This window comes from Antennarius striatus, chromosome 7 (assembly GCF_040054535.1).
Source record: "Antennarius striatus isolate MH-2024 chromosome 7, ASM4005453v1, whole genome shotgun sequence".
Taxonomy (NCBI): domain Eukaryota; kingdom Metazoa; phylum Chordata; class Actinopteri; order Lophiiformes; family Antennariidae; genus Antennarius; species Antennarius striatus.
Window position 1 is genome coordinate 7735682 of NC_090782.1, and position 26394 is coordinate 7762075.

At 39.3% G+C, this 26394-nt stretch overlaps 1 protein-coding gene across 2 annotated transcripts; it reads right to left on the bottom strand.

Annotated features, from left to right (window-relative positions):
* usp13 (ubiquitin specific peptidase 13) lies at nt 1–25924 on the bottom strand. 2 transcript variants are annotated; one of them, XM_068319176.1, is made up of 22 exons: nt 25896–25924; nt 25529–25761; nt 23536–23661; nt 21146–21206; nt 18025–18146; nt 17216–17358; nt 15845–16029; nt 14896–14993; nt 14616–14806; nt 13367–13438; nt 11718–11811; nt 10490–10615; nt 9090–9243; nt 8251–8425; nt 8030–8118; nt 7373–7495; nt 5214–5237; nt 4678–4821; nt 2955–3124; nt 1452–1641; nt 381–465; nt 1–139 (listed from the first exon to the last, which is right to left on the bottom strand). In XM_068319176.1, the coding sequence occupies exons 2-22, from the start codon at nt 25637–25639 to the stop codon at nt 43–45; spliced, it is 2580 nt and encodes an 859-aa protein (XP_068175277.1). In that variant the 5' UTR covers nt 25640–25761; nt 25896–25924; the 3' UTR covers nt 1–42. The 2 variants fall into 2 exon arrangements, with proteins under 2 accessions (XP_068175277.1, XP_068175276.1); XM_068319175.1 differs by having other exon boundaries at nt 11706–11811.
* Nucleotides 25925–26394: the final 470 nt, after the last annotated feature.

The following is a 26394-nucleotide window of genomic DNA, read 5'->3' on the forward strand; positions in this document are numbered from 1 at the left end:
GGGTGAACGATAGTGGTTCTTTAAAAGGTGGTGGGGGTAACTTTAACTGCTAGACAGTCGATGGTAAAAGTAGACGTAGCCCAAGTCTTTAGGAGGCCTTTCTGACAAACACACCTTGTGGTCATTGTAGATTACCCACCTGTGGAAAGAAAGAACCTTTCACATTTATTTCTAATCTCTGCCGTCAAACGCAGGAAAGGGGTCGGTTTGTTTTTTTCCATTCGATCTACAAAATAGATGTTTTTCAACATTTTATTTTTAACTTCTGGTGAAAAAATGTATTCTTTTCTGAAATCTATTTCCTGAGATGATCGAACTAATACACTAATACACATTAACAACATAGTGACAATGAGGTTGTGATTCTGTACGTGACTCACCTCCCCTCCTTTTTGATGTGACAAACATAATGCCCAGACATCGTGGACGCGCCCATGTGGCTGATGAAAGCAAAGAGCTCATAACCTGAAAACAACACACCTCAAGTCACATCCAGATCAAACAATAAAGCAGAGTTTCATGAGTAATAAAAGTCAAACTAATGGGATGCACAATTCTGCAGGACATTTTGAGCATTAAGGGAAACAGATTCTTAAAGCAGCTGAAAGCTTTTAGATAAACGTGGGAGCACACAGGTTATAATGATGACATGTAAGGGGTTGTGTTATTGGAATGGCACAGGACATGCTTTTAAATTAAAAATGATAAATGAAAATTATGTCTGCTTTGCTAATGGGATTGCCTGGTTATTTTTTAGACACCATCCATTGCATCTACAGTACGCAGATGTACAATATTTTCTGCACTATAAGGCGCACTGGACTACAAGGCTCACCTTCAATGAATGGCCTATTTTAAACCTTTTTCATATAAAAGGCACACTGGAATTTAGGGTGCATCTGATTATAAGGTGCACCTTCAATGAATGTCCTATTTCAAAACTTTTTTTCACAAATAAGGCGCACTGGACTATAAGGCGCGCTGTCGGTTTTTGAGAAAATTTAAGGCTTTTAGGTGGGCCTTATAGTGCTGAAAATACTGTACTATTATAGAATAATCTTATACACATTATTTGGGAGAAGCATTAAGCTCTGAACCATGTTTTTGATGCCACTGAGCATTAAATTGGTCTGGCAGAACAGGTCAGTGCCCAGCAGCACCAGAGTGCATCATGAAACAGCATCGGACATCAGCTGGAGCCAAGGGTCACCTAGAGTTCACAATAGGCAGGTGGAATTAAAAATGTCTTTGGACACTTTTTACCTGACTCTGTGTTATTTTATAGGAAATATACTGTAGCTTTGTGTTGTGACGTTGTGTTTAACGATGTAATTCTACTTATTATCAATAAAATACTAATAAAAATCAACGTCTGATTATTTAATTAGTATCAGTACGGAAAGAAACAGAGGCAGAACCGACAGATACAATCTGTTAAATGAGAGACTCACGTCCAGGTCCGTCTTTGATCCGTGGGCCCGCGGTGTCTCTGTCTGGGGATAGCGTGGAGTCACTGTGTGAGTTTGTGTTGCAGAAAGCGTTGTTGTTGGGCTCCGTGTCAGCCATGTCTGAAACGGCGTCTCTCTCTTCCTCCTCCGGGTGGGTGAAGATCCAGTCGAGTGCTCGCTCTAGGTTGTTGTTCTGAAAACATGTTTTAACTTCAGTTGGATGATGTCCCAAACCAGATGCCTTCAATATGTGGAAAGTTTTCATATTTGACCCCTAATAAATAGGTTCGAAGTGCAAAAGTGAACTGATGATCCGTGCTTATGATCGTACTGAGTATCTGCTCTGGAAAAATATTGTGAGGAAATAGGTCAGCTCTATCATCCCCCCGTGCTGTATATTTGGTTAGCTCCTCAAAAAGACATAAGCAATGTTGAAAATTCTAAAAATGAGTAATCATTTCTTGTGAAGCAGACAGGAGTCCATCTGTGCCAGATGTCTCCTGAGGATGGTTTTTTTTTTTTCCATTGGAAATAAAGGTGTGATTCCTAGAGAATGCATCTCGGTTTCTGTAAGTGAAAAGGGATGCTTTTTCGTCCTCCTGCAGGTCGGTGAGTGTGACTAAAACATTCTAAACCAATATTTTATCGTAAGACCCCCACTTTGTCCAGTAAAGAACGCATTTGTTTTTCCTCATTTCAATCTGTTGGCAACAGGCATCGTAAACAAGAGTGTTTGGTGTCAGTTTTCAGTCTTTATAACAGTCAGCTGAGATATTTCTGCTGAAGGAGGGCTGTTTGAAATACTGTATTGAATTTGAGACTCGGGACCCATTTCAATACAAGGGTGCAAAATACATGTGCTGCAGCCACATTTCCACAAAACCACCTAAAAAAAACTCATACTGTTGTACTGTACATATGATGCAGGTGCGATGAGGAAACAGGTTCAACACCACAGCAGATCCTTCACCTGAACCTGACAGGCTGCCTTAGCAGCAGTGTGTACTGTTAGTAAACACCTTGTAGGACACATCTTTAATCACTCTGACATGTAGGGCCTATTAAATCTGCAATTTGGAAGGCAAACTAGGCCAACCCAGCCCATTCATTACAAACAGAGCTTGGTTTTCCTCATCTACCCTTTCCTTGCCCTATTTTCAGTCACAAACTCCTTTCTTGCTAACCTCCTGCTGTGTCATGAACTGGCAGCAACGTTCCTTCCTTTGTTAGTCCAGTTACGTTGATCATCACACCAGAAAACCTTTGTTACAATAACCACTAAAGCAACGCATCTGTTTGTGAGCAGCAGAATGTTTAAGTTGTCGAATATCATGTAAAAATAAAGTACACAGACATCTCTTTATCTGAAATACAGGGGATAGAGATTCATCTTAACTATCACCTATAAGGTGATAATAAATTAATACCAAGGAGTAAAGCCTTGATCAAGCTAATGGAGTAAAGTAATTGATCACTGAGAATGAACAGAGTGGGCAGAAGGCTGACCGTGGCTTTAAGAGCGTGGATGCTGTGAGTGCGGGGGAAGCCCATCGAAGTGAGGATGGCGATACTCTCCTCAGGGGGAGAGTTGTCGAGCGGGGTGGCCCCCACGGGGCTTTCGCTGGTGGATGGACCAGGATCCAACATGGAGGGCAGGGTGAGAGGTTCTGCAAAGTCTGAGAGAGAAGAGGAGGAATTAATGATGGATATGTCACTAACAAATTTTGAATGTGTCAGCAGTTGTCTAGGGAGGGGGGTCAGAGTTAGGGGTGTCGTCATCAGATTGGTCTTGATTAAATTTTCTTCTTCAGTTTTTTGTTATATTAATTTATTAAATTTCAATCTAAAGAGTGTTTCATTAAAACAGAACATCTTCAGAAAAGAAACCCTGACCTAATGCTGCAAGCATACTGGAGGAATATTTCATTACTTCATATCAATTCAGGAAGCATCCACAACTCACTAGTTTCAAAGTGAAATGCTATGGTTTGTGCACATTGAGCATATTTAATTTCAAGTGACCCTGAACCAAAGAACTCCTCCTTTCAGTGCTGTACTACCGCTTCCAGGTCGAGCGTTTGACAGTTTATTCGCCATTAAATCCCACCGCAGCACGTTTGTGCCGTGTCCTCCTTAGATTACAGCCCACAGCAGCTGTTTTTATGCAACGTGAGGAAAGCTGTCTGGACAGCACATGTTTGCTCTGTGAGTTAAATAACAGTGAAACTGTTCAACTTGTTCAAGAATAATTACTCTTTACTTGCTTTGCCTGGACAGCAGTTTGGAAATACAATAGTTTTCTTTTACAAAACTATAAAACTGTCTGTTTGCTGAGACAGACAAGACAGACAGACAGACAGACAGACAGACAGACAGAGACAAAGAGACAGAGAGACAGACAAAATAAAATGTTTTTTGTGAAAAACAATAGGTGAAATGATAATAATGTGAAAGCAATGAAAGCAAACAAACATGGGGTGAATTTTTACAGACTGAATGCGGCTGGGACAGAAGGCTGCTCTAATTCCCCCCACTGTAAAGGCTCTTTACAGCCGACCAGGGAAATAAAGATGACACGAGAGAACGCCACGGGGGAACGTCCGCGCTGCTGGTCGACTCTACAAGAGTCAAAGCTGGCTCGGAAAAAAAGTCTGGTGACAATGTCATGCACAGACACGCCGAGATAAACACCTGCAGCACGCAAAGGGAACCAAAGTCAGACACTGGACTCAGATTTCTCTCTGTGGAGGAGCTGGAGATGTGATGTGTCTCTCACTTTGAATTACCTTTGTGTTTTAAAGGTCCCATACAAATAAACTTGCCTTGCCTTTGTACACTCGCTACAGAAATGTATTTGGCAGATTTGTGCAGACATAGCCTTATCCAGCTTTAAAAAGCACAATACAAGGATTATGTGAGCTGACTTGATGAAAAACGTCGTGTGATGGTGTGAGGTCTAACGCAGCATCTCTTTTGCTTTTCTCTTCCTCCTTGTCTTGAACCCAGTCAACACGTTTCCTGATCGGATCTTGAAGCTTGGTTCACATTTTGAACTAATAAACCTGTAATTTTAGTTTCCCTGGGTTACATCAACTTCTCACGCCCTGTTTCTTAAGATTTTTGTTCATCACTAGTCTGACTACAACATTTTCGATCTAGCATGAATTTCTGCATTATTTCAGACGTTCCATCAACCTCCATCCTTCTTCTCCATAGAATCCTCCCTTACCCGGTTCCTCCATGTGTGCTATTATCCAGTTGAAGGCCATTTCGGGGCCCATGTTGCCGGTGTAGTAGACCGCCTTCCTGCAGGCCTCCAGTGGAAAGCCCATCTCTGCCAGCTGCATTACTGCCACCTCGTCTATTTCCGGAGCTGGGGACACAACAAACCAACATCAATAACTAAAACAGAGCAGCTACTGATTCAGCAGTACTAGCAGCCTCCTAGTTTAAACAACCAAACAAGCGATGGTGTGGCTCTCTCTTTGGGCCTTATTAAAAAAGAGAGCAGAGGAGAATGGACCCTCGGGAGGAGTTTTATTGGAGGATGATTTATCTCAGAGAGAAACGGGTCTGGGTGAAACTAAAACCACATGGAAAAGTAAAGTTTGGAATCAAAGAGCAGCTGCAGCACCTTCTCACATACAGTACATGATTCATCACTACTGCCTTGTCCTCAAAATACAGTTCCTACAGCAAAAACTTACAGAAGTGTTGCACATTCATTAACATAGTAGTAACTGAGAAAGGGAATGAAATACTCACAATCTATGGAGCTCATTGAGTTGTCTGTAAAGAAAAATAAAAAACTTATTTCAGGTGACAACACATTATCCATCACTGCTGTTGTGTACTACTTTTATTTGTAAAGGTTTTTTTTTTCCTTTGGTTTTTTTTTCAGTCAAAGAAAGAGGAGGCTCTGTGTTGGTGACACCAGCGACTGAAGAGGCCAACTATTAACTTCAAATTATCCTCCACACCACCAATACATTTTGTTCATGACTGCAATGATGAAATAAAATATTTATATTACAAATTTTGCATTTTCTTTTGAAATATTAGACATCACATAGAAATGAGAAATAATGACTGTCTTAAAACTGAAAATGTGACACTTTTTCAAACAAAAAGTTTGATATGACAATAACTCCTGTTTGCTCATTTTTCAATACATAAATAAAAATAGAACCTCCTGACTTTAGGACTTCATTTTCCATGTCAGTGTTGTGGACTGATGGACATTTACTGTTGTCCTTTAATTGTGAGGACAGGGGCTGCTGCTGATCAATAACTGTATCAATAACACTAAGGATGTAAAAACATCCACTTGGAGCGGACTTGTCCTCCCCCCCAGGGAAACCCATCAGCCTCTGCTGTTCTCAAGCAATGCGATCACAACAAGAAGCTTGTTCCTGTCAAACGGGTCTGATTTGTCTTTTCAATTAAGTTGGACGATGAAATCTTGGTGGCGTCACACAACACTCATCAGGAGGCTCACTAATAAATTACAAGATGTTGGAAAGATAGTACTGAACAAAATGAAATTTAATCGCATGTCCACAGCTTTCTTGTTCCAAATCTTAATTAGAAATGACATTTTTGTGTTTTTGTTGCAAATACCCCGCCTTGGTAACCATTATACATTATTAAAAACATAAATACCACATAAATTCATTTGTAGCTTGTTTAGGCCCACTTTCTCATTCACCTACTCTCTCTCATTTTTAATAGCTTCAGTGTCTTTTTTCAGTTTAGAAATGACTGAATGTTGAAACCAAAGTCCAAAAATATTCTATGCATGTTTGAGCAGTTTTCAGTGGCTTTTTTGGTTTTTTGTGCTGCAGAGTATTGTCTACAAGGAATATAAAAAACATGATACTGTTTTGGCTGCATGCTTGGAGTCATTGAGTGGATGGATAACTGTACGTATAATGTGGTTCCAGCAGCACAAGAAAACATATTTGTGCAGTGCAGTGTAATGAATGAGAGGCAGTGAAGCCTTCTGGAGACAGAAGGGTGACCGATGATTAATCACTGCTGATGCCAGCCAGGGAATAATGGGCCACTAGTTCATTATTAACTGACAATGCCCATCATATAAATTTGAAATAAATTATTAAGGGCATTTCATAAAGTAATGGTACGAAGTATTTAAAGACACTGTAAACACAACAACCTTTCGGTACTGTAATTGAGTAAGCATGTCTTTACTGACAGACACTACTCAATATGGCCTAAAGAGAAAACTTGGGTGCCTTCGAGCACAACATCATATTAGAGACAATTTCATGGATCATTTGTCTGTGTCACAAAAATACACCACTCTCCTGAAAACAATGTCAGGTGGCAGCTTTGGAACAACACACATCTAAGTAAGTACTCAAAGCATTGAAGCATTTAGCACTGTATTAACAGAGAAGTCGGATAAATACTGTCTCATTTGCTGAGAGAAGTTATTCCAATATTCCATATAACGTATTCATATCATTAAAGTGAATGAAATATGTATGGGTATCTGGGCAACAGCAGTGCCCTGCAGAAAACGATGACCTTCAACATTAATTAGCTGACTGTGAACATGAGCACGAAGAGCCAAACATGCCCACAGTTGTTAAGAACACTGCTGGTACTTGCATTTAAGGAAGCATGCAAAAGCTCCTGTAGGCTATTACAGGTGAGTCATGAGTGTTTGTGACCAGGGGACAGTTCTCAGTGAGAAAATGTCTCATCAGAAAACAGCAGAATAAATCTGAGGCAGAGACAAAGGTTAGTATGAAGGTTAGCTTAATTTGTGTAGTAAAAATAAATTAGGAACAAAATGTTGTGTTTGTAAATGTTTATCAAGGTTCAGATTAATTCATGCACACACATATAAAAGCAGATCCCATTTACAGCTTACGACACATAATGAAATTGTCCCGTACCTCTGGTGTCTTCAGGGAGCACGATGGGAGGCATGAGGTCAGGCAGCTCTTCTTCCCCTGCCTGCAGCCCCGTGGCCCGCATTCGATTCAAATCCAGAAAGTCTGGAACGTCTATGGCCAAGTCTGTACAGGAAGAGCCAAACAAAACTTAACTGCATTGGCACACATGATATTTTGCAGTTTATGTGGTTACCAAAGGAAATACACTGGTTTTGACACACAGATTTTAAAAATCGACAGGAATGAATTCCAAACAATATACATAGCCCATCCTCTGCTAGTTCTGACAGTGATAACGAACAAAACGGAAATCTGCAGGTGGGCCTCACATAAACTTCAAAATATAATACAGTACTGATAGTGATTTTATAAATACAGGTTGATGCGGTTTATCCATTGCACAGCCATATCACAAGACTTTAAATATTAAATAGTTTAAACTGATGAAAACCATTCGAGTCGTCTTTGAGTGTTTTGGGCTGTTTATGATTTTTGCACAAGAAACTGCATTAGTCGGATAAAAAATAGCATTTTAATAGCATTTTCCCGCTATAACTTGCGCGGTGAACTGAAGATTTATAGTGCCCTCTGCTGGGTCTTCAGAGCACTACAAGTACCAATCAACATTGACAGCAGTTAATGGTTCCAGATGTTTACCGAGTTTCTTTGGCACCCAGTCAACCCCAAAAGTGAATTTCTTGATCTGCAACACCAGATACTCTGGAAAGGAGGCAAAACGGGAGGTTCTGTGGAGGAAATTTTTTAAAAATGAGAATTCAAAAAGAATGTATAGATATATATATAAATTATACACATTCTTTTGTCTTTAGCTGCAGGATAGTCATTCCAGACCCAGGATGAGGTGGATCTTTGCTTACTTGATTCCAGCTGACTTTGCCTGCAGCGCTGAACTCCAGAAGTCGGGGACGTTCTCCGGCTCTGTAAAAGCCTGCAGACATGCAGTGAACGGGATATGTGCTCGCACCGGCTCAGGTGGAGCCCGCATGTTCTCCTCAGCATCCTTCCGCTTCACTTCATATGCCAGCAGCTCCTCTGAAAGGAAAAAAACAGAGACTATGAGCTGGGTAAATCACACTCAGATAATTTAAAAAAAATATCTTTAAAATTGTTAATGTTGTTGACTGAAATTGGTACAAACATGCCATTATAATGTTGGGTCCCGCAATAACAGTAAACTCTACTTATAGAACACTTTTCATACAACGGATGTAGCTTTAAGTGTTCTACAATAAAATATTGAGGACACTAGTAACTTGATGTATCTGAAATTCACAAACAATAGAGAGACAAAAAAAAATTAACCATGCAAAAAGCCCAGGTACACAATGTAGTTACTGGAAGAACTTGCACATGAAAAATGAGAAATAAGAAAATAAGACAATGAATCGCTGCATAAAGCTGTCCTTTAAATAGCTCAGACCTCGTATCACTTTCAGGAAGGGCTCCATACTTTAGGACACGGCATATTTTCTGCTTATGCTTTAAACAGGATGTAACTGCAGTACCCATTCTGAACACTTTTTCACTCTTAACTACACAGTTAGGACCTTTTGTGCCCTTTCAGAGGACCACCTGCTGATGCTCCCAGCAGCTTGAAGCACCTGAGCACCAGCAGAATCAGACGTGACCTCATGCTGAGAACAGTGGAAAGAGAACATCTGTGTGTGTGTGGGGGGGGGGGGGGTAGCTCCTCCACCTCGATTGGTGGCTGCCTCCATGGGGGCGGGCAACTGGATGCAGTAGTCAACCCGCTGGGTGTAACGAACCCGCCGTGTCTGGCAGCACTGAGTTCGCTCCTCCACCAGGAACCGGAAGACGTCACTTGGATTCTCAGAACCTGCGCTGTTCCTCTGTAAACATAAAATATAAAAAGGATGAGGTGAGGAAAGTTTGAATCACTGACAAAAGCATGCCGTGAGATTAGGCTCTTATTTCAGTATTGGACAGTATAGTACAGTGATTTGGTCCAACACTGAGTGAAGTGAAGGGACACTGAGAAACTCTTGCTTTTTGATTACAGTATTCATTTTCTTTTATTTTTTTATTAGTCTACACATTAATGAGTAAAATAAAATCATGATGCCAGACATTTCATGCATATTATTTATTTCGCATGGTACCCTGTACTAATACACCATTACTGTAATCATATTTATTAGGCTGTGATATTAATTAATAAGCATTCACTTTGACTCAACTCTTTAACAAATTTATTTGCACTATCGCTTCTGGTCATGCTGATAGTGAGCTCAAGTGCTACATGACATGTATCTCTGTCTATTATTATGGTCTATTGCCCTCCTCTGGTACGACAGAGGCAACTGCTGTTTGCTGTTTGACTCAGATCTCTTAGTACAGTCAGGTACAATTCATGTTTAATTTAGGAACCACCTCAATAAACTGTACCCCTAATACCTAACAGCGTTACACCCTTTCCTAACCACAGACACATTAATCATTGTCGTCTATGAACAGTAGGGGTCACTGACATTTACACTGTTTATTTGAAGACATTGATGAAAGATGGCATGGCAACTGGAACGCCAACATGCACCGCAGTCCTTCTGAATCTCAGCCTGGTTATTCTAAGAAGCCACAGGAATAAGTTATAATTTTACTCCGACTAAGCATGCAGGCTGATGCAGAAAGGGGAAAATGTTGCTGCTGGTGACAGCGTTAGTCACCTAATTAATGTCTGGCTAGCTATACTAGAAACGCGTTTGCAGACAGGTGTAGAGGCCAGTAGAGAATGGGGGACGAATAAAATAAATGCTCAAATAAACCATCTTCAAGCAGCTTGAAGAGTTTCTATAAAAATTGAGACATACAGCAGCGGTATGTTCTACTGAATTTTAAATCAGTAGAACATCTTGAACATCTATCTTGATGTTAAAAAAGGATACCTTCATGGAAAAATTCAAAAATAGGACGCATTATTATACATAACATTTTTCACATCATTAAAATGAACTACAGTGAATGTGTATATAAAATTAACAAAGAGAATAAGAATAATTTTGAATCACCTACTGTACATTCTAACTAGAATGTGGCGTGCACTGGTGTTTATTCTTTAACATCTTTATCATCACTCACGTCCACTTGGTTAATCATATGCAGGAAAAACTCGTGGGCGTCCTGTTGTCTGTTGGAGGAAAACTCTGGATGTCCCCTGCTGACCAGAGCCTTTAGCATGCGTGGGGAGATTCCCTTTTGCTGGTGCTGAAATGACAACATTTAAATGTCACACACACTGACTATGACCTGTCATAGAGAGAAGTGTAAGACTACATAGCAGACTAGTGGCTACGTCACTCCAATGAAGTGCCAGTGCTATTGTATGTATTGGAGAATTACCAGTAAATCCAGTCTGAAGAACTGGTTTATTGTTCCTAATAATCCCAGTGATGAGACATCATATTCGTACCTTCAGGGGGTTTCATAGAATTCTGCTGAGAAAGTGCCACTGGCTTCAACTCTTTGAAACTTTGTGCAGCATTAATAGAAATAAAATAACTAAAGAGATTATATGTCATATTGATTGACTGCAGATAAAGCCCGGCAAACAAAAATGAGCCCATACAATTATTTGTAGGTTAATAAACTTAACCGTCCATTTTAAAGGGAATGTATAACTGTAGTGGATAATATTTCCTCAGTACAAACTGGTCACAGCAAGTCAAGGCCCAAATATCCTTCCCACCTGTCAACATGCATCAAAACCTGACTGCAGCATCACATGTGTAGGAAGTGCAGGATCACAGCCCTGCCATATCCGTTACTGTGGCTGATGAGGCTTAAAAGAAGTCTGCAGCTTACAGACCTACAGCAGAGGCCCATTATGCACTAATGATTTTCCCCTCTTAGTTCCTGGCAGCTGTCTACTGGGTGATTTCATATAATGTGCATTTTGACTAGTAAAGCGAAACACAAAAAAGAAATAGCAAAATTAATCACTATTTGGTTTGCGAATTACGAAGATCTCAGGAAACGCAAAATAATCAAGCACAGCCCATATTGGTCAGAATTATAAGGTGCAGGGTGGAAGTCAAAGCAACTCAAAGATGACCTAGGAAACAATCAGTCTTAAATTTGGGTCTGCAGCTATTTTCAGACTAAAACAAAATTAGAAATAAAGAATATCTAAAAATAATGGGAAAATGTCACAAATGTCACATTATGAAAGGGCTTCATGTTTAATATCAAAATGATAGGCAGAAACCTATAGACTGCTTAGAAATGACCTTATTTTGCTACAATTGCATCAACATGCTTCTGTTGGTTATGGACCCAGTTGGGGAGGTCAACATACCCAGTTTAATACCTTGTATTCTTCTTTCATCACCTGTTCAATGAGCTCAGATTTCATGGGTGGTTTGGCGTACTGGCCTGAGAGCAGTCCATGTCCCAGTTTAGCCCTGTCGGACAAAACCAAAGCCATAAACATTATAGCACACCACCAGTCTTTTAGCTTTAATGGCTTATTGGGATCCTTGATATGACCCATCTTCAAGTAATGCCTGTCTTAACTTGTGAAACTAATTCTTTTAAAAACTGCATGCCACAGATGAGATTTGTCTGCCCTTTCAGGAATATTTCATATCCTTTTCTAGATATTTATAGTTTTTCCCCATTCTCGGTGTTAGTCATTTAATCCATGGTTGCACTGATACTCCTACACTTTACATCTCCAATCCTATTTTCTCCTTAACTCATCAAATTGATCTTTGTTCTGTTTTAGGATTATAGAAAAGTGACAATCTAGACATGACCTGCAGGGGGCAGCACAACAGGCCGTTTCAGAGTGATACGTTTCATGAATATCAGTGTTTTCAAACGACAAGATTAATTAAAACTATATACAGTACAGCAAAAAATATATATGCTGTAGATAAAAACAAGATAAACAAAGCAATGATAGATTTGGATTGACTTCAATTGGAGTAGGCTCACAAAAAAAATCAGGTCAAAGCTGTAAAAATGAATAAACTAAATATCATCAGCTATGAATTTGCTGAATATTGCACAAAAAAGATTGATTTGAACTAATAACAGTAAAGATGTAATATCAATTAAAACACTTAATGTTTTCATTGGGGAAACACACTACTATATTATATTGTTATAATACAGCAGCTTCCTATTGCAAGTGCAGGCAAAATACTGTTTTTACATCAATAAAGAATTGCCTGCATGAATTAAAATACATTAATGTTAACTAGTTTGGCAGCTTATTTAGGGTTACGGTTACCATCTGGTACCATCTACTGTGGATCTTAAGAGAGGGGTCATATAGTGAAGGATGCAAACATGTTTTTCTGGCTATGTGACACACTTTCACTTATGAAACCGATAGTCATCGCCTGACTCTTTCTACCTTTCATCACGTGTACAACATCTGACCGCCTCTTACAACACACCGGCTAACGTGAAAAACTAAACCGGAATTATTTTTGGAGTATTTACCAGATCATAGGGGCGGCAGTGGCTCAGTGGTAAAGCGGGCGGTAGAGCGGGTCGTCCCATGATTCAAAATCGGCGTTTTGATTCCCGCTCCCGCCCAAAAATAAAAATTAAAAAAATACCCGGAGGTGAGCTTTACAAATTGCTCATTTGAGGCGCACGAAAAAGGAGCTGCCTGCCACTCTACCTCCCTTGCATGCCTACAGGCCCCCCTGTGTGTGGTGTGTGTATTACAGGGGCCTGTACACACTAATATGCATGCATGTGATTTGATTGACTAACAAAAACTAGAGCGTGCGTTCTTAATTTCCCTTCGGGGATTATAACAGTGTATTAAATTAAATTAGATTAATATGAGGAAACCTTACCCAAAAATACGAATGATTTATTAGCTTAACTAAAACAAAAAGTCTGTTAACCATATTTGAGATTTTTTGGCATTTCATAACAAAAAAAACCTTGACATTTTACATCTTGAGTATTTTAATCTAGCAATAGCAGACAACTTACATTTGTGTAGCAAAGTCCTGGCTGGGATCAAGGGGTGAATAGTCAAATATCCTCTGAAGATTACCCACATACCTAAATATCAAAAAGTCATTTATAAGTCAGATACAGTCACATGACCTGTGGAAAGGTGATACTGAGAAGATGCTTCACATCTGCTGGCAGCCGTATTAGTCATTTCAGTACTACAGATTCACTAACTACTATAATTTGTAACGTTACTCTGTATTTATTTCCTCGCATAATCCAGAGCTAGACAATAAATAAGAACAAATTACACACGCTTAAATTATAAACACAAACAAAAACATGAAAAATTAACCTTGAACTAAAGTAGTATTACAAACCTTAAGAAAGTAGAACATTATGTGAAGATCAGTAAAACAGAATGGTTTAAAATCTGTTTTTACCCTAATGTAACTAAATAAAGCACACACACAGACACACACACACACATATATATATATATATATATATATATATATATATATATGTGTGTGTGTGTGTGTGTGTGTGTGTGTGTGTGTATACAGTATATATATATATATATTATATATACATATATATATACACACACACATATATATATATATATATTATATATATACACACTTTTATATTTACAAAATTATTTACAAAATATAAGCTCATTCTGAATTTGATGCCTGTTACATCTTTAAAAGTAAACAAATCCTCCCCCGACTGAAAGACTATTTGTGCTGATGTAGACAAAACATGACCCTGAATGTCAGCAACTACCCATGAGCATTCAGGAAGAGAAGACACTTGTGAAGTTTTCAAAGTGGAATTTCATCCCATTCAAGTTTCAGCAGGCTGACGCCTATGCTCTTGTATTTGGTTCTTTATAATTCCCAAGAACACCGAATTATCTATGGAAAAAATAAATTAGTCAAAACCGCTTACACTTTAAACAAGGGGTTTTTTTAATTTCAGGCGAAGTGATGCACTTAAAATCTTTTCTGTTATACATAAAAAATAATATTATTTTTTGTTATAAACTGAACTATATTTCTTTTTTGTTTTCTTTTATGAGGATACAAGGTTATGAAGAGGTGTACTAATAACAATTTTACAGAAAAATGATATTAATTATAGTCACAACAGAGAGTGGGGGGGCGCAAATTGTTTTCTTCTTGCTACGGGGGCGCAACAGAAAATAATTGCGAAGCACTGCTCTAAGTGATTATGGTGTAAAATTATGTCTAGTGAGGCTCCATATCAATGTACTTACATCCTTTGGAAGTCTGGGATGCTGAAGAGGACCTGCATCACTGTGCTGAGGTAGCAGCTGTTGCCCAGATTTTTTATGCCTGTGTATCCAGAACCAAACACCGCCTTCAGCTTCATGCCAGACTCCTGGATCACCTCCCATTCACTCACCCGAGGTCGGGAGTTGTTGTCTGTGTGGTGACCATTCTCTGTCTGAAGAAGAGGGAACGTAGTGCAAAACTTCTATTGTAGAAGTCTTTCACTTTACTTTTTGATTGTTTTGTTCAGCTGAGACAACTTACTCTTTTCTGCATCTGTAACATGTCTATTCCAAAGTGTGACAAGTGCTCAGATATGTGGGGGTCCAACACAGCTTCCTCCTCCTCAAACGAGTAGACGTCTGAACCCAGAACATGAGGGGATTAATGTTCTTACTACAATGTTCTACCGGTAAAGTTCTTGTCAGTAAATCAACGACCATACTGAACCATCATAAGGTCAGTTGTGTCATTTTTACAAACATCAATGGACACAATCTACATTCCAATCATTTCAAATTGTCACTTTAAAATGAAAACTTACACTGCATTACAGAAACAAGATTGCTTTGCAGTGTTGCATCAAATCTGGTAGATCAATGTCTATACAGTTGATTAAAACTTAATTAAAACACACTATTACACAATGTGAGCTACGGTACACAAGTTTCTTTTATTGCATCGCATTCTATCATTCCATGTTCTCCCCATATTTGCACGGGTTCTCCGGATTCCTCCCACCTCAAAAAATATGCGCTTCAGGTTGACTAGCCGGTCCCAAAGTTCCTGTATGTATGAGTGTGTGTGTTTGTCTGCATCCCTTTGTGGCTCCACTGTGCACTGGCATCGCACCCGGAGTTTCCCCCGCCTCACGCCCTAAGCCAGCTGGGATAGGCTCCAGCTCCCCGCGACCAGCAACAGTGGAGGAAGCGGTTGTGAAAATGAATGAATGAATGAATTCTGTCATGCCTACTTTGAACTTTACAGTTTTTTTGTCTTAACTCTCTTTTTTTTTTCTATGATTTTCTTTGAACAGTGCTGTCTGAGAATTGTTGGAGGGAACGGAGAACAAGGATTTCATTACCAGCAGCTTCTTTAAATTGTTTGATGTGCTTATGATGAATATGGATAGCAAATGAAAACAAGTTAAGAGGAGCCCTGATCACTTAAACACGTAACTCAGATCTAGAGAATGATGTACTATGTTTCAAACCTGCTCCATCTGGGGTGATGGTGTCCAGTTTGGCAGCCAGGGGGTAATTTGTCGCTCTGTAGTGCTCTAAAGCATGGCCGTTTCCTCCGCTTCCATCGAAGAACCATTTCCCACAAAGAACCGCTCCGTCCGTCAGGTTCAGCCACAGGTTTTCTCTCATCTCACACTTCTGACACTTCCAGCCACTTGACAACAAAGAAACAGAGATTCATCTGTAGATGTCTAAAAACACAGGGGAGATGAATGACTGAAGTAGTATTTTTGTTAAGATTTTAATGATTTCAGAAAAGACCACAGGAATCCTCTCTCTGTTTCTCCTGCACAAGACAAACAGTTTATTATTATATAAACTGGAACACTTATCCATCATCCCAAAGGTACTCTCCCCTGAACAGCAAGAAGAACACAATCAAGCAAAACACCCTTCAGTTTATGACAGCAGACTGAACTCTTCTAACTTAAGGAAAACTTTTCTTCTCCTGTATCAATATCAGTAATACCGTGTGTTCATTGATCCATCGCCACCTGCCACCTCATGCTTGCAACAAGCCCACTCCTAACAGCTGGGTCAATTCAAAGATCCATCTCAAAGGCTTTCCAACTCTGCTGTCCAGTGGCACAAAGGAGGTAACAAGGTATGGGAACAAGCGCAACATCTGATCCGAACCCAGAGGCTGGATGTCGGATTGCAAAGTTAACATGAACATCTAACATGAACACCTTTGGGGTGGCTCAGTGGTAAAGCAGACCGTAGAGCGGGTCATCCAATGTTCTGAGATTGGCGGTTCGATTCCTGCTCCCGCCCAAATATTTTTTAAAAACACCCGGAGGTGAGCTGACAGTAGAGCATGCGTTCTTATTTACCCTATGGGGGTTATAACAGTGTATTAAAAAAAAATTTAGATCAGAACTAATACCATCCAACACCGGTTTATTTCACCCACTAGTCACCAAATCTCACTGGTCATAAGTGAAATAAGAGATCAATGTGTTGGAAAATTACGAACTTCTTTAACCGAGAGTCTGAACCAACATTCAATATTTTGAAGAATTCTTGGTCACTCCTGACAGAGTGCAATGCCCTAACAATGAGGTTTACACGTATACACAGTGCTATAGTTGTTCTACTCCCCAACAGTTGTTTACATAACTTTCTTTGAAAAAAACAGTTACTTAATCTATTTCTTCCTACTTTAACCCTTTAGAAAAAAGCTACCTCTACTGACATTAACAAACAATGGTGAAAGAAAAACTTTCAAGATGTTTCAAAAGGTTAACTTGCTAAGAAAGAATCTAGTCCTGAGTGACTTCTTGCCTTCCAGGAATAAAAGGCCCACAGTACAAATAGTTAGATCAGTGTCCGTTTCCTACCTGGGTGGAATCCGGACCCCATTTTCGAGCTGTCTGAGGCTCCTGGCATGTTTGGATACCTGGATCTCTTCCTCCCAGGATTCAGGCTCCTGCTTCTTGTAAGCTGAAGGTGCATTGAGTACGGCATCACAGGCGATGGTCACCTGAACATCAGACGAATGTAAAAACAACAACATTTGTAATGTATCCATGAAGCTTAAATGAAAGGTCCTAAAAAACCATAAAAAGTCATCAGTATGCAAGACCTATGCAGTGTGAAATGTGCAACATAAATGATCCAGCCAAGAAAGGGTGAGGGAGACTGGAAATACCATGCAAAGAATTTTCAAACAAAAAGGATAATCACCAATAACAATGCAATGTGTGCACTACAACCTTCAAAGACACATGCATAAAATACTTTTTTTATAAATAATATGCACAACATGCCAAAAAGATGCCCAGATCAATGTTGAAGCCCATGCTCTCTGCAAATTAGGATAAACAGGAGTACAATGTTACCACTAAACGCCTCACAAGTGAATGACACACAGAAATTACGGTGGGTATCTTAAGTATGTGCATCCGATTGGTTTCCCAGAAAATTTTCAAGGCAAAAAAACCCCCACCCAACAGCCACTGAATCTTTAGCAACTCTTTGGTCAGCTAACTACCAAAGATGAGGGCACAGCTCACAAGTGTGAAACCCAATCAAATCAAGGGATTTAGATTGAGCTAATAGAGTGACTGGTGCCTCACTGGGTGCTCACCCCCACATACAAGCATGGAAACACATTTAATAAAAAGCCATGCGACAGAAACTCACTGACCAAAGCGGGCAACTCTTCGATATTTGGTAAGGGTATCTCGAAGTGGTCTGGAAAAATGACGAGCTTGGCCTCATCTTCGTATTCATAATCCTCGCCATTAAAATCACGGTTGAGCTCTAAGTCTACAGGGCAGGAAATAAACATCCAATCAGCCGCTGTTACACAGTGACAGACTTCACCTGATAAGGTTTGGTCTTATTGTTTGTGATGTATTTATGTTCGAGTAAATGTTGTAGATTAGTTCATGTAGTCTGTAACATGTAATTCTGAAGGTGAAGATGATCATCAACATTTTGTACTAGAGTGACAGGGTGACTTCATACAACAGTCATCTTCAGGCACAATCCATGTGGAGCTATAATTGGGAATTTATCACACACTCTTATCACCAGCAACTTACAGACTTACTGAGCAGCGCGGAGGCTTTACATGCTAAGGTCATTCATCACACTATCAAAATTAAATGTACAGTATTCATCTACGTGTTTTCTTGTCTACTCACTCACTTTATAAAATATAAAATAATAGCCATCACAACCAAATGGTACCTTACTTTGTCAAATAAGGTACAATTTGGTACCTTATATAATAATATTACACCATATATAAGATGACAGCAAAATAACTTTAGTCCTCAAGTCAAATGCATCTTGTTTTTGCTGTTTTTGTTGCCATAATTATAAGCTTGGTTCAGTTAGTCAATGGAAAGTTAAAATCCACATTCAGATGTATTCAAAATCATATCAAGAAGAGATCTTTGAAATCTGGAAAACCCTCCTCCACTTCAGCCACAGGTCATGTAATAACTCATGGCAAGTAGGTTATCCCTGACATTGTTGTAGTGTCAATTGATTTCATGGTACCATCCAATGTGGCCAGCTAGCGCTCGGCTTAGATCACTGGTCTGATATGGAGATGACGGCAGACACTCAAATGCCCACTGTCGCATCAATGATACAAAAGAGGCAACAGCAACATAATACAATCTCATAGATGCAAACATATGTCGATCAGAGTCAGATGTTCACTGGAGAAGTAATCGCATGTAAAGCCATCAGATTGAAGACAAAAGTCTGTGAAACCCTGGCCAATAAAAACTGAGGTTGAATGGAAGGAATTCCTCCCCTGCCAGGCCAGCTGTGAGGGTGAGATGGTGAGAAGGAGGGAGAGAGACCTGGTCCTCTACAAGCAGCGTCATAGCTGCAATGGAAGTGTGTCAGCCTTGAGCGTGGGTTGACAGGTGGTGGCAGCTGAGAGGCTGATGGCTGGCCACCCCCTCACCACATCGAGGAGAGGGGAGGGAGAAAGGAGGACAGGCTTTGATTTAGAACAGTTACCAACCACACATACAAATAAATGGGCTAATTTTGGAGCACAGGAGAGTTCTCATCATGGGAAATATTTGACGCTTTGGGTAAAGGCCAGCTGAAGGGGCAGCTGATGGGTCACCACAGTGCAACAATCAACAACACAAAGATGTCTGAGTCCCCCACCACTGGCACATTTCATTGAAGAAATATGTTAGAGGGGAGAGGTTTTGCTGTCCCTGTTCTTAGTTGCATATCTGAAAATTCAATTTTCAAAATTACACTAGATTAGTAATTAGATAAAATGCTTACTATTCCAAAATTCCCAGAAGGAAGCTGCCCAGCACAAGAGGTGTGTACACACTTTTGAGACAAATCACACTGACAGAATGAACCAAAATCTGATGTGTAATCACAGAAAATAAAATACCTGAAACAGCAAAAAGGTCAATGCTTCTGTATATCGAAACCTTTGTTGAAATTTTTTGAATAGTATCAGATCTGCTCCCACCATAAGGGGCCCAAGTCCCATTTGCAGCCATGGAAACATGAAAAACAATTAAAAACTGCAACCATAGAAACCAAATAAATAATGAAAGAAACACAAGAAATATAAAACTAAAATTCCAAAATAACAAAAAGCACCACTTCAATAGGCCGTTGTGTGAAGGTTTTGTGGAAAAATACAAAATAATTTTTGAGACTCACTTCTTTCATGTTTGAGGATAGCATTACTTGGCAAACAGAAGTATTTCTGACTACAAATTTTGAATTTACTCAGTAAGAAAATCCAAAATTTAATTTGGAACTGTGAAATGTTTGTGAAGAAAATACCAGAGAAAATACCAAAATACCAGAGCAGTGAAGAAAATACCAGAGCTGTCAAGAAAATATCAGAGCTCAAAAATGACAGATATTACATTATTACACATCACTTAGAAACACAAAATATTTTGAAGTTACTATTCCATTTCAAGTCATTTTATACACCTACTTGCTACATACACGGACATATGCTCTTTTGTGAAATAACCGATTCACAACCTTACATCAATTTCATTACTTATTAGTTAGAACGCTGTGATTCATTTATCAAAAGCCATTTACTCTTTCATTTCAACTTAAGGTCTCTTCAGATAGAAGTTGTGTTTTATCACCAACACAAATACAAACAACAATGACACATCAGATCAACTCACTTTATCACAATATATCACAATACTAACCCTAAACCTCTGAATCATGACACGTAACACATTTTTACTAGATTTTTCCCAATACAAATATCTGGGAGTGATAGTCAGATGTAAATTAAAATTTTAATTATTTTAGGAATCCATACTAATATCAAATAAAATTCATTGTTTATAAAACAGTATTTTCCAACCTCTGACTGGAGTTGTTTCAGGGCCAATAAAGCTTTCAATATTTCCAACAAAAAAAGCAAACTTTTGAGTAAAGTCCAAAGATTATATTGCATATGTAGCTTTTCCATCATCAAGGAGGCAATTCAGATCAGTTCAGCGCATGTTGTCTTATATCTGTTACATGTTATATTCTGCCGAACAGAATAAGACAACAGTTCCCAGACATCACAGGTGCCCAATACAACAGAACAAATTAAGACAACTCCACCAGCTCTAACATACAAACACTGATGTACCAAAGCTTATCTATTAATGCTATACAGTATATGAAAATCCCCTGCAGTGACTATCTTTCTACATTTCCTTTTAAACTTAAATTACATTTTGGTGAAAAATGAGAGATCTTGTACAGCCACTTCCTCTAACTGACAGTCAAACATAACTTACCCAAAAACACTTTACCATTCCTTCTTCTCGGGATGGCACCGCCTGCGGCTCCTGTGGCTTTCTGTGGGAGAACATTAAAAAAAATTAAAAAAAATTAACTGGGTAAAAACACCCTCATCCAACTTAAAAGATGTGGAATACTGTCCACTGACAGATGTTCTTTGCTAAATCCTGTAAAAAGCTTTTGGTAGAAATAGATCCTTGGTCTTTTACTTGTCAGGTCAGGTTACAAAGCATGTGGAAAAACCCCTTTCCATGTCATGTTCAAATTTAAATAATAATAAATAAAACTGCTTAAGTTGTACAGTTCAAACTGCACTGACTTCGACTGGTATCAATTACAGTGTGTTATAAGTCATATGCTGATCTGGTCTTTGACAGCATAGTGTGTAATCTTTCTCTTTCTATCTACACTTCATTCACTCCAGAGTTACAGGAAGTTCCAGTTAGATCCTCGATCTCTAAATGACTAATAAATAAATATATTCAGTAACCAACTGGTTAAATATCAATACTATCAAGTTCAGTTGCCTACTTCCTGTTCCCTCGGTGGGGGGAGGACACGGGCAGCAGACAGAAAGAGAATGCTGACACACTTGCAATCAAGTAGACTCATGGGGAAAAAACAGCAGACACAGAAGCCTGCAGAATGTAAGCAGCTGTTTCTGTCCAGATCGAGGCATGGAAATAGCAGCTCTTTACAAAGCAGAACTCATCTGAGAGCAATTAGAGCCAGCAGGGCGGCAACTAAAGCTTTTGTTGTTTCCCCTCATTTTTGTGTGTGCTTCACAAACATCAATTTATTTATTCATTTATTTTTTATTTATTAATGGGCTGATTTTTAGACAGTCATGCTTCATTGCATTTACAAGACGTAATACTAACATAACAAATTCTGAGAAAGTGGAATGCTGACAGGGTTTGTGATATGGATAACCAAATACTGTAGATTATCTCTTATTTGACTCGTACTTCATAATTCGTTTCACATTTAAAAGCACAAAGTCATTGAAATCGGCATTACTCAGCACTACTCCTTTACCAAGATCAATCCCCTTGTGGCCTGTCAAGCTGCTGATTAAACAAGATGGTTATGGTACAGATGAGGTACAATGAAAGGTGAGTTAAACTGTTCACTTTATCACATTATTCAATTACACATGTTACAAAATTTTGACTGTGAGCAGTTGGCATCTTGGCTGCAGGACATCGACCAGTGCTGTGCATTCATTTTACCACAACGAGACATCGTCAATATGATCTCACAGAACTTAGAAGTACATCTAACCAACCTTCCAAACCGCTACAAGCTGAACTGGACCAGACCAGGATATTCATAGCCTGATCTCTTCACCTGCACCTCATGGCAGGAAACTAAACAATTCCTGAGTAAGACACCTCTAGTATGACCTGCACACTCACACATACAGACCAGATATGTCTCCAGTTGTGCATACAGTGATAATCTGGATCGACTTGTATGGCAGTGTCTTCCAGCCCCTACCAACATCCAGTATTAAGGAGTAAAACAACATTCCACAGCACTCAATCAACATGATTAATTCTACATGGCGGAGACAGAGATGTGTAGCATCAAGCAAATGGTGGTGACACTTGACAATGAATGATTGACTGATCCATGCACCCTCCACTATATACATGTGATGTGTTCTATTATTAATGTCGCCACTCAAAAGGTCACCAGCACAATAAAAATCAGGATCCTGATACTCCATGTCTCTCAAATGATAGATGACATTGTCAAGAATGAGTCCTGTCTAACAAATTTTGAATAGCTTGTGTTGTGTACTCTGAAAGGAATGTCTTTTTGAACATGAAAAAATGTCATATCCTGTACTAATGAAACAGTGGTTAAAAAGTAAATGAATGTTTAAAATAAAGGCATTGTGATATTTACAATTCACTTTACACTATGAATTTTTAAAAAAAATCTAACGTAGCTTATATTGTTACATCCCTTAACCTGAAACCCTACATATGTTAATGGGAAGATCTGCCAGTTTAAGTGTGGTCAAGTAGTTCTTGCAGATTGGGTGACATGTTACTGCTACAAAGACAATTTTTCTGCATTATAATTTTGCTGCACTTTATTATTATTTAGGTCAACCTCCTCTGTTCAATAGCTGTGTGGGGGAGGGGTTGAAAAACTTATTTCTTTATACAGATAAAATATTCATGTATTAAATCGGCTTACAGCAACGTTTAAGTTTGTTAAAGCCATTCATTAAATCTTTGTGATAATACCTGTTATGCAGATAAAGTGTTAAAGCACCTCCAACTTTTACTTGTCTTCTGTTTTATCCTTGATATCACATGATCTAATATTATAAAACGGAATGGCATCAAAACCCATGGAGGTGTAACCGTACCTCTTTGACATGCCGTTTGAGGTGCATGTAAACACTTTGTCCTGTCTTGCGATAATGTCTCTCCACATGTTCTCGTCCGAAGCCCAGGAATGTGTTCAAGCACACATACAGTCCTCCTTCTGACTCCTACAGGTGGAAGCAAACCATAACAATGATCAGGTGCTGAAGGTAAACAACACATGTACATTAAGCACATTAAATACTTTGTTAACTTACAACATTCAAGGCCTGAGAATGTGTCTGTTTTTTTAATCTTTTCTGATTTCAGAGTGGATCAAAGGTAAATGTGCTCTGTTTGTTTATCCCTTCACTAGTGTTTCTAAAGCTACACAGCAGAAAAGCAGAATATTAGCTCCTTTAAAAAACAATTATGTAATGGAAAATGACTGCATTCATTAAGACAACACTTTGTTGCATACTACTTGACACACTTAAAATACAATATTAAAGCTCAACATAATGTACTCAAACGGAAACACGAGTAAGAGATTTGTTCCAATGACTCACGAAGTACAATTACTGACATGTTTTGCATCTTGTCAAAAATCAGTTCCAGCTCTAATTCAGCAAGACAATTCTCACGTAAATTGTGAAAAGGCCTGCTGCTGTGACTGTATATACTCTAAGCTGATTTTTAAATGTAATTTTAGCCAAGGAATAGTTTAAAAAATCATAAAAACAATTTTAAAGATCATGTTTGCCATGAAAACAAAAGTATTGCTGCATCATGGACCATGTAATACCCATTTTTTCGAGGCCCAGGGTGTCTGCAGGCTTCACTCAAATATTAAAACATGATAATCCCATTAAATAAAAGCACTACTGAGTCACATACGTCACATCAGGATGGACGTAATCTAACACAACAGAGTCAAACTTTTTGTCATATTCTAAAGAGATCCATATGGGACCAGGGACCCTCATTATCCGGTGTTATGAACTATTAGAAAGAAAATCAATCAAATCTAACTTAAATCTAAAAGTTGTGTTGGTCTTATTAGCCCTGTGATAAACCTTTAAGTGGCCCAGAGCGACATATGAGCTTCACCATTGCAAGGATAAAAATAAACCAGTCCTAGGGCCAACATGATGAACTCCAGACAGCTGACTCACCTTTAAATACAGTTTCAGTTGAGACAGTAGTTCTGTCTTTTTCTAAGTAAAATGTGCTAAAAGTAAAAAAAATATTTTACATGTTCAGGTAAGGCCAAAGTCTGCATCAAATCTGTGCTTGTAAGCTGAAATCATTAGTAAAACAATTCAAATTTTTTGATATCCCATTGGGTGGAAGAAGCAGGAATGGCGAAATAAATTACAAACATCTTGATTATAGAGAGAAATTATGCTATCAGACACACCATGCTTTGAAAACAACCAACCACATAATAAAAACACTACACTATGAATATATTATCGCACAAATGTCCCCACTGTGGGACAAATACAGGTTATATTATCTTATCTTAGTATAAGAGAAAGCATGATTTTTCACTTCATTGTTGTAAATTTACATAATTATTAATTTAACCTGCATAACTACACCAAGTATTCACGATAAGAGTACTCAGGTTAAAAACACAAATAAGACACTATAATATAAATGTCGTGACCCTGACACACTTCAGGTCCATTTCAGGTGGGTTATGAGTGGCAAACAGGGTAAAACCACCCAGAAAAACCACAACCAGCCTCCTCTACACGTCGACATGGTGTGCTGTCTCATGTGTTCAAAGGTTTCACTGGTTAGAAAGGGAACGCGGCCTAAACGTACAAAGGGGAACCCCTCCATCCCTGACTCCCGAGACGTAAACAACACTAAATTATTTATTTTATTCCACGTTCCGCAGCCATTGAGACGCGTCCATTACGGCAGATTCACGTGTGCTCCATAGCAGACTTGTCAACCCTCTCCCAACGCGCGTCCCCCTCCGCGAACAACACGCTGGTGTCTCGGTGCGCCTTAACGCGCGTCTAAGGCGATGTGGACACTTACGGGCGAGTCGAAGGAAAAGGCGCACTCGCTCTTGAAAACCCTATCTCCTGTTCTGGGCACCCTGATGGTGGGCATGTACGGGACGAGCAGCTCTCCCAGGTCTGCAGCCATGTTCGCATTCCTGTTCCTCGCACCACAGTGCTGCGGAGCCACCGGAGCAACGATGTCAGAGGAGAGGATGCTATTTTTAAAGCACTCCGTCTCTACATTCCTCCAGCCAGCGGGATGTGACGCTGAAAAACATAAAAATAAAATGACAGAGGGGTGAGGAGTCTGCTCCAGGGGCTCCACAGCTAAAGGCTATGGAAGCTGTTGTTTTTGTTTGTTTGTTTGTTTGTTTTCTAGTAAAAGCAGGTTTTTTTTTTACCAGTGTAGTTATCACCAGTCTGTCGTTGTCTGTCGTGACGCTTCGTTGACACTCGTGTATTTTCCCCCAGAAGGGCCCCTCCCACCTGATTCATAAAGCCACCCAAAGCCACAGTCGCCACAGCGTGTTTCCTCCACCAGCAGAGGCAGGACTGCAAGGTTTAATGTCAGCTGACTGCAGTGTCATCCAAACCCGACAAAATCAATGCATCATATTCCCTGCATTGGCATTTTTGATTTTGTATGTAATTCAATTGGAGGAATATTTTATCGCGCATAGTAAATAAATATATTATGAATCAAGTGGGCTGCCACTTGTGTGAAGAGACAGAGAGAGAAGCATCATATACTGTAATGTATGTTCAATATTTTAATATCCACACCATCCTTTGTCGAGCAGACCTCAGTTCTCCATATCTGCACAACTCTGCCGCCATCTGGACGCCCTCCTCAATTACAAAAAAAAAAATCCACGTAGCAACTGAAAGCTTAGTTACATG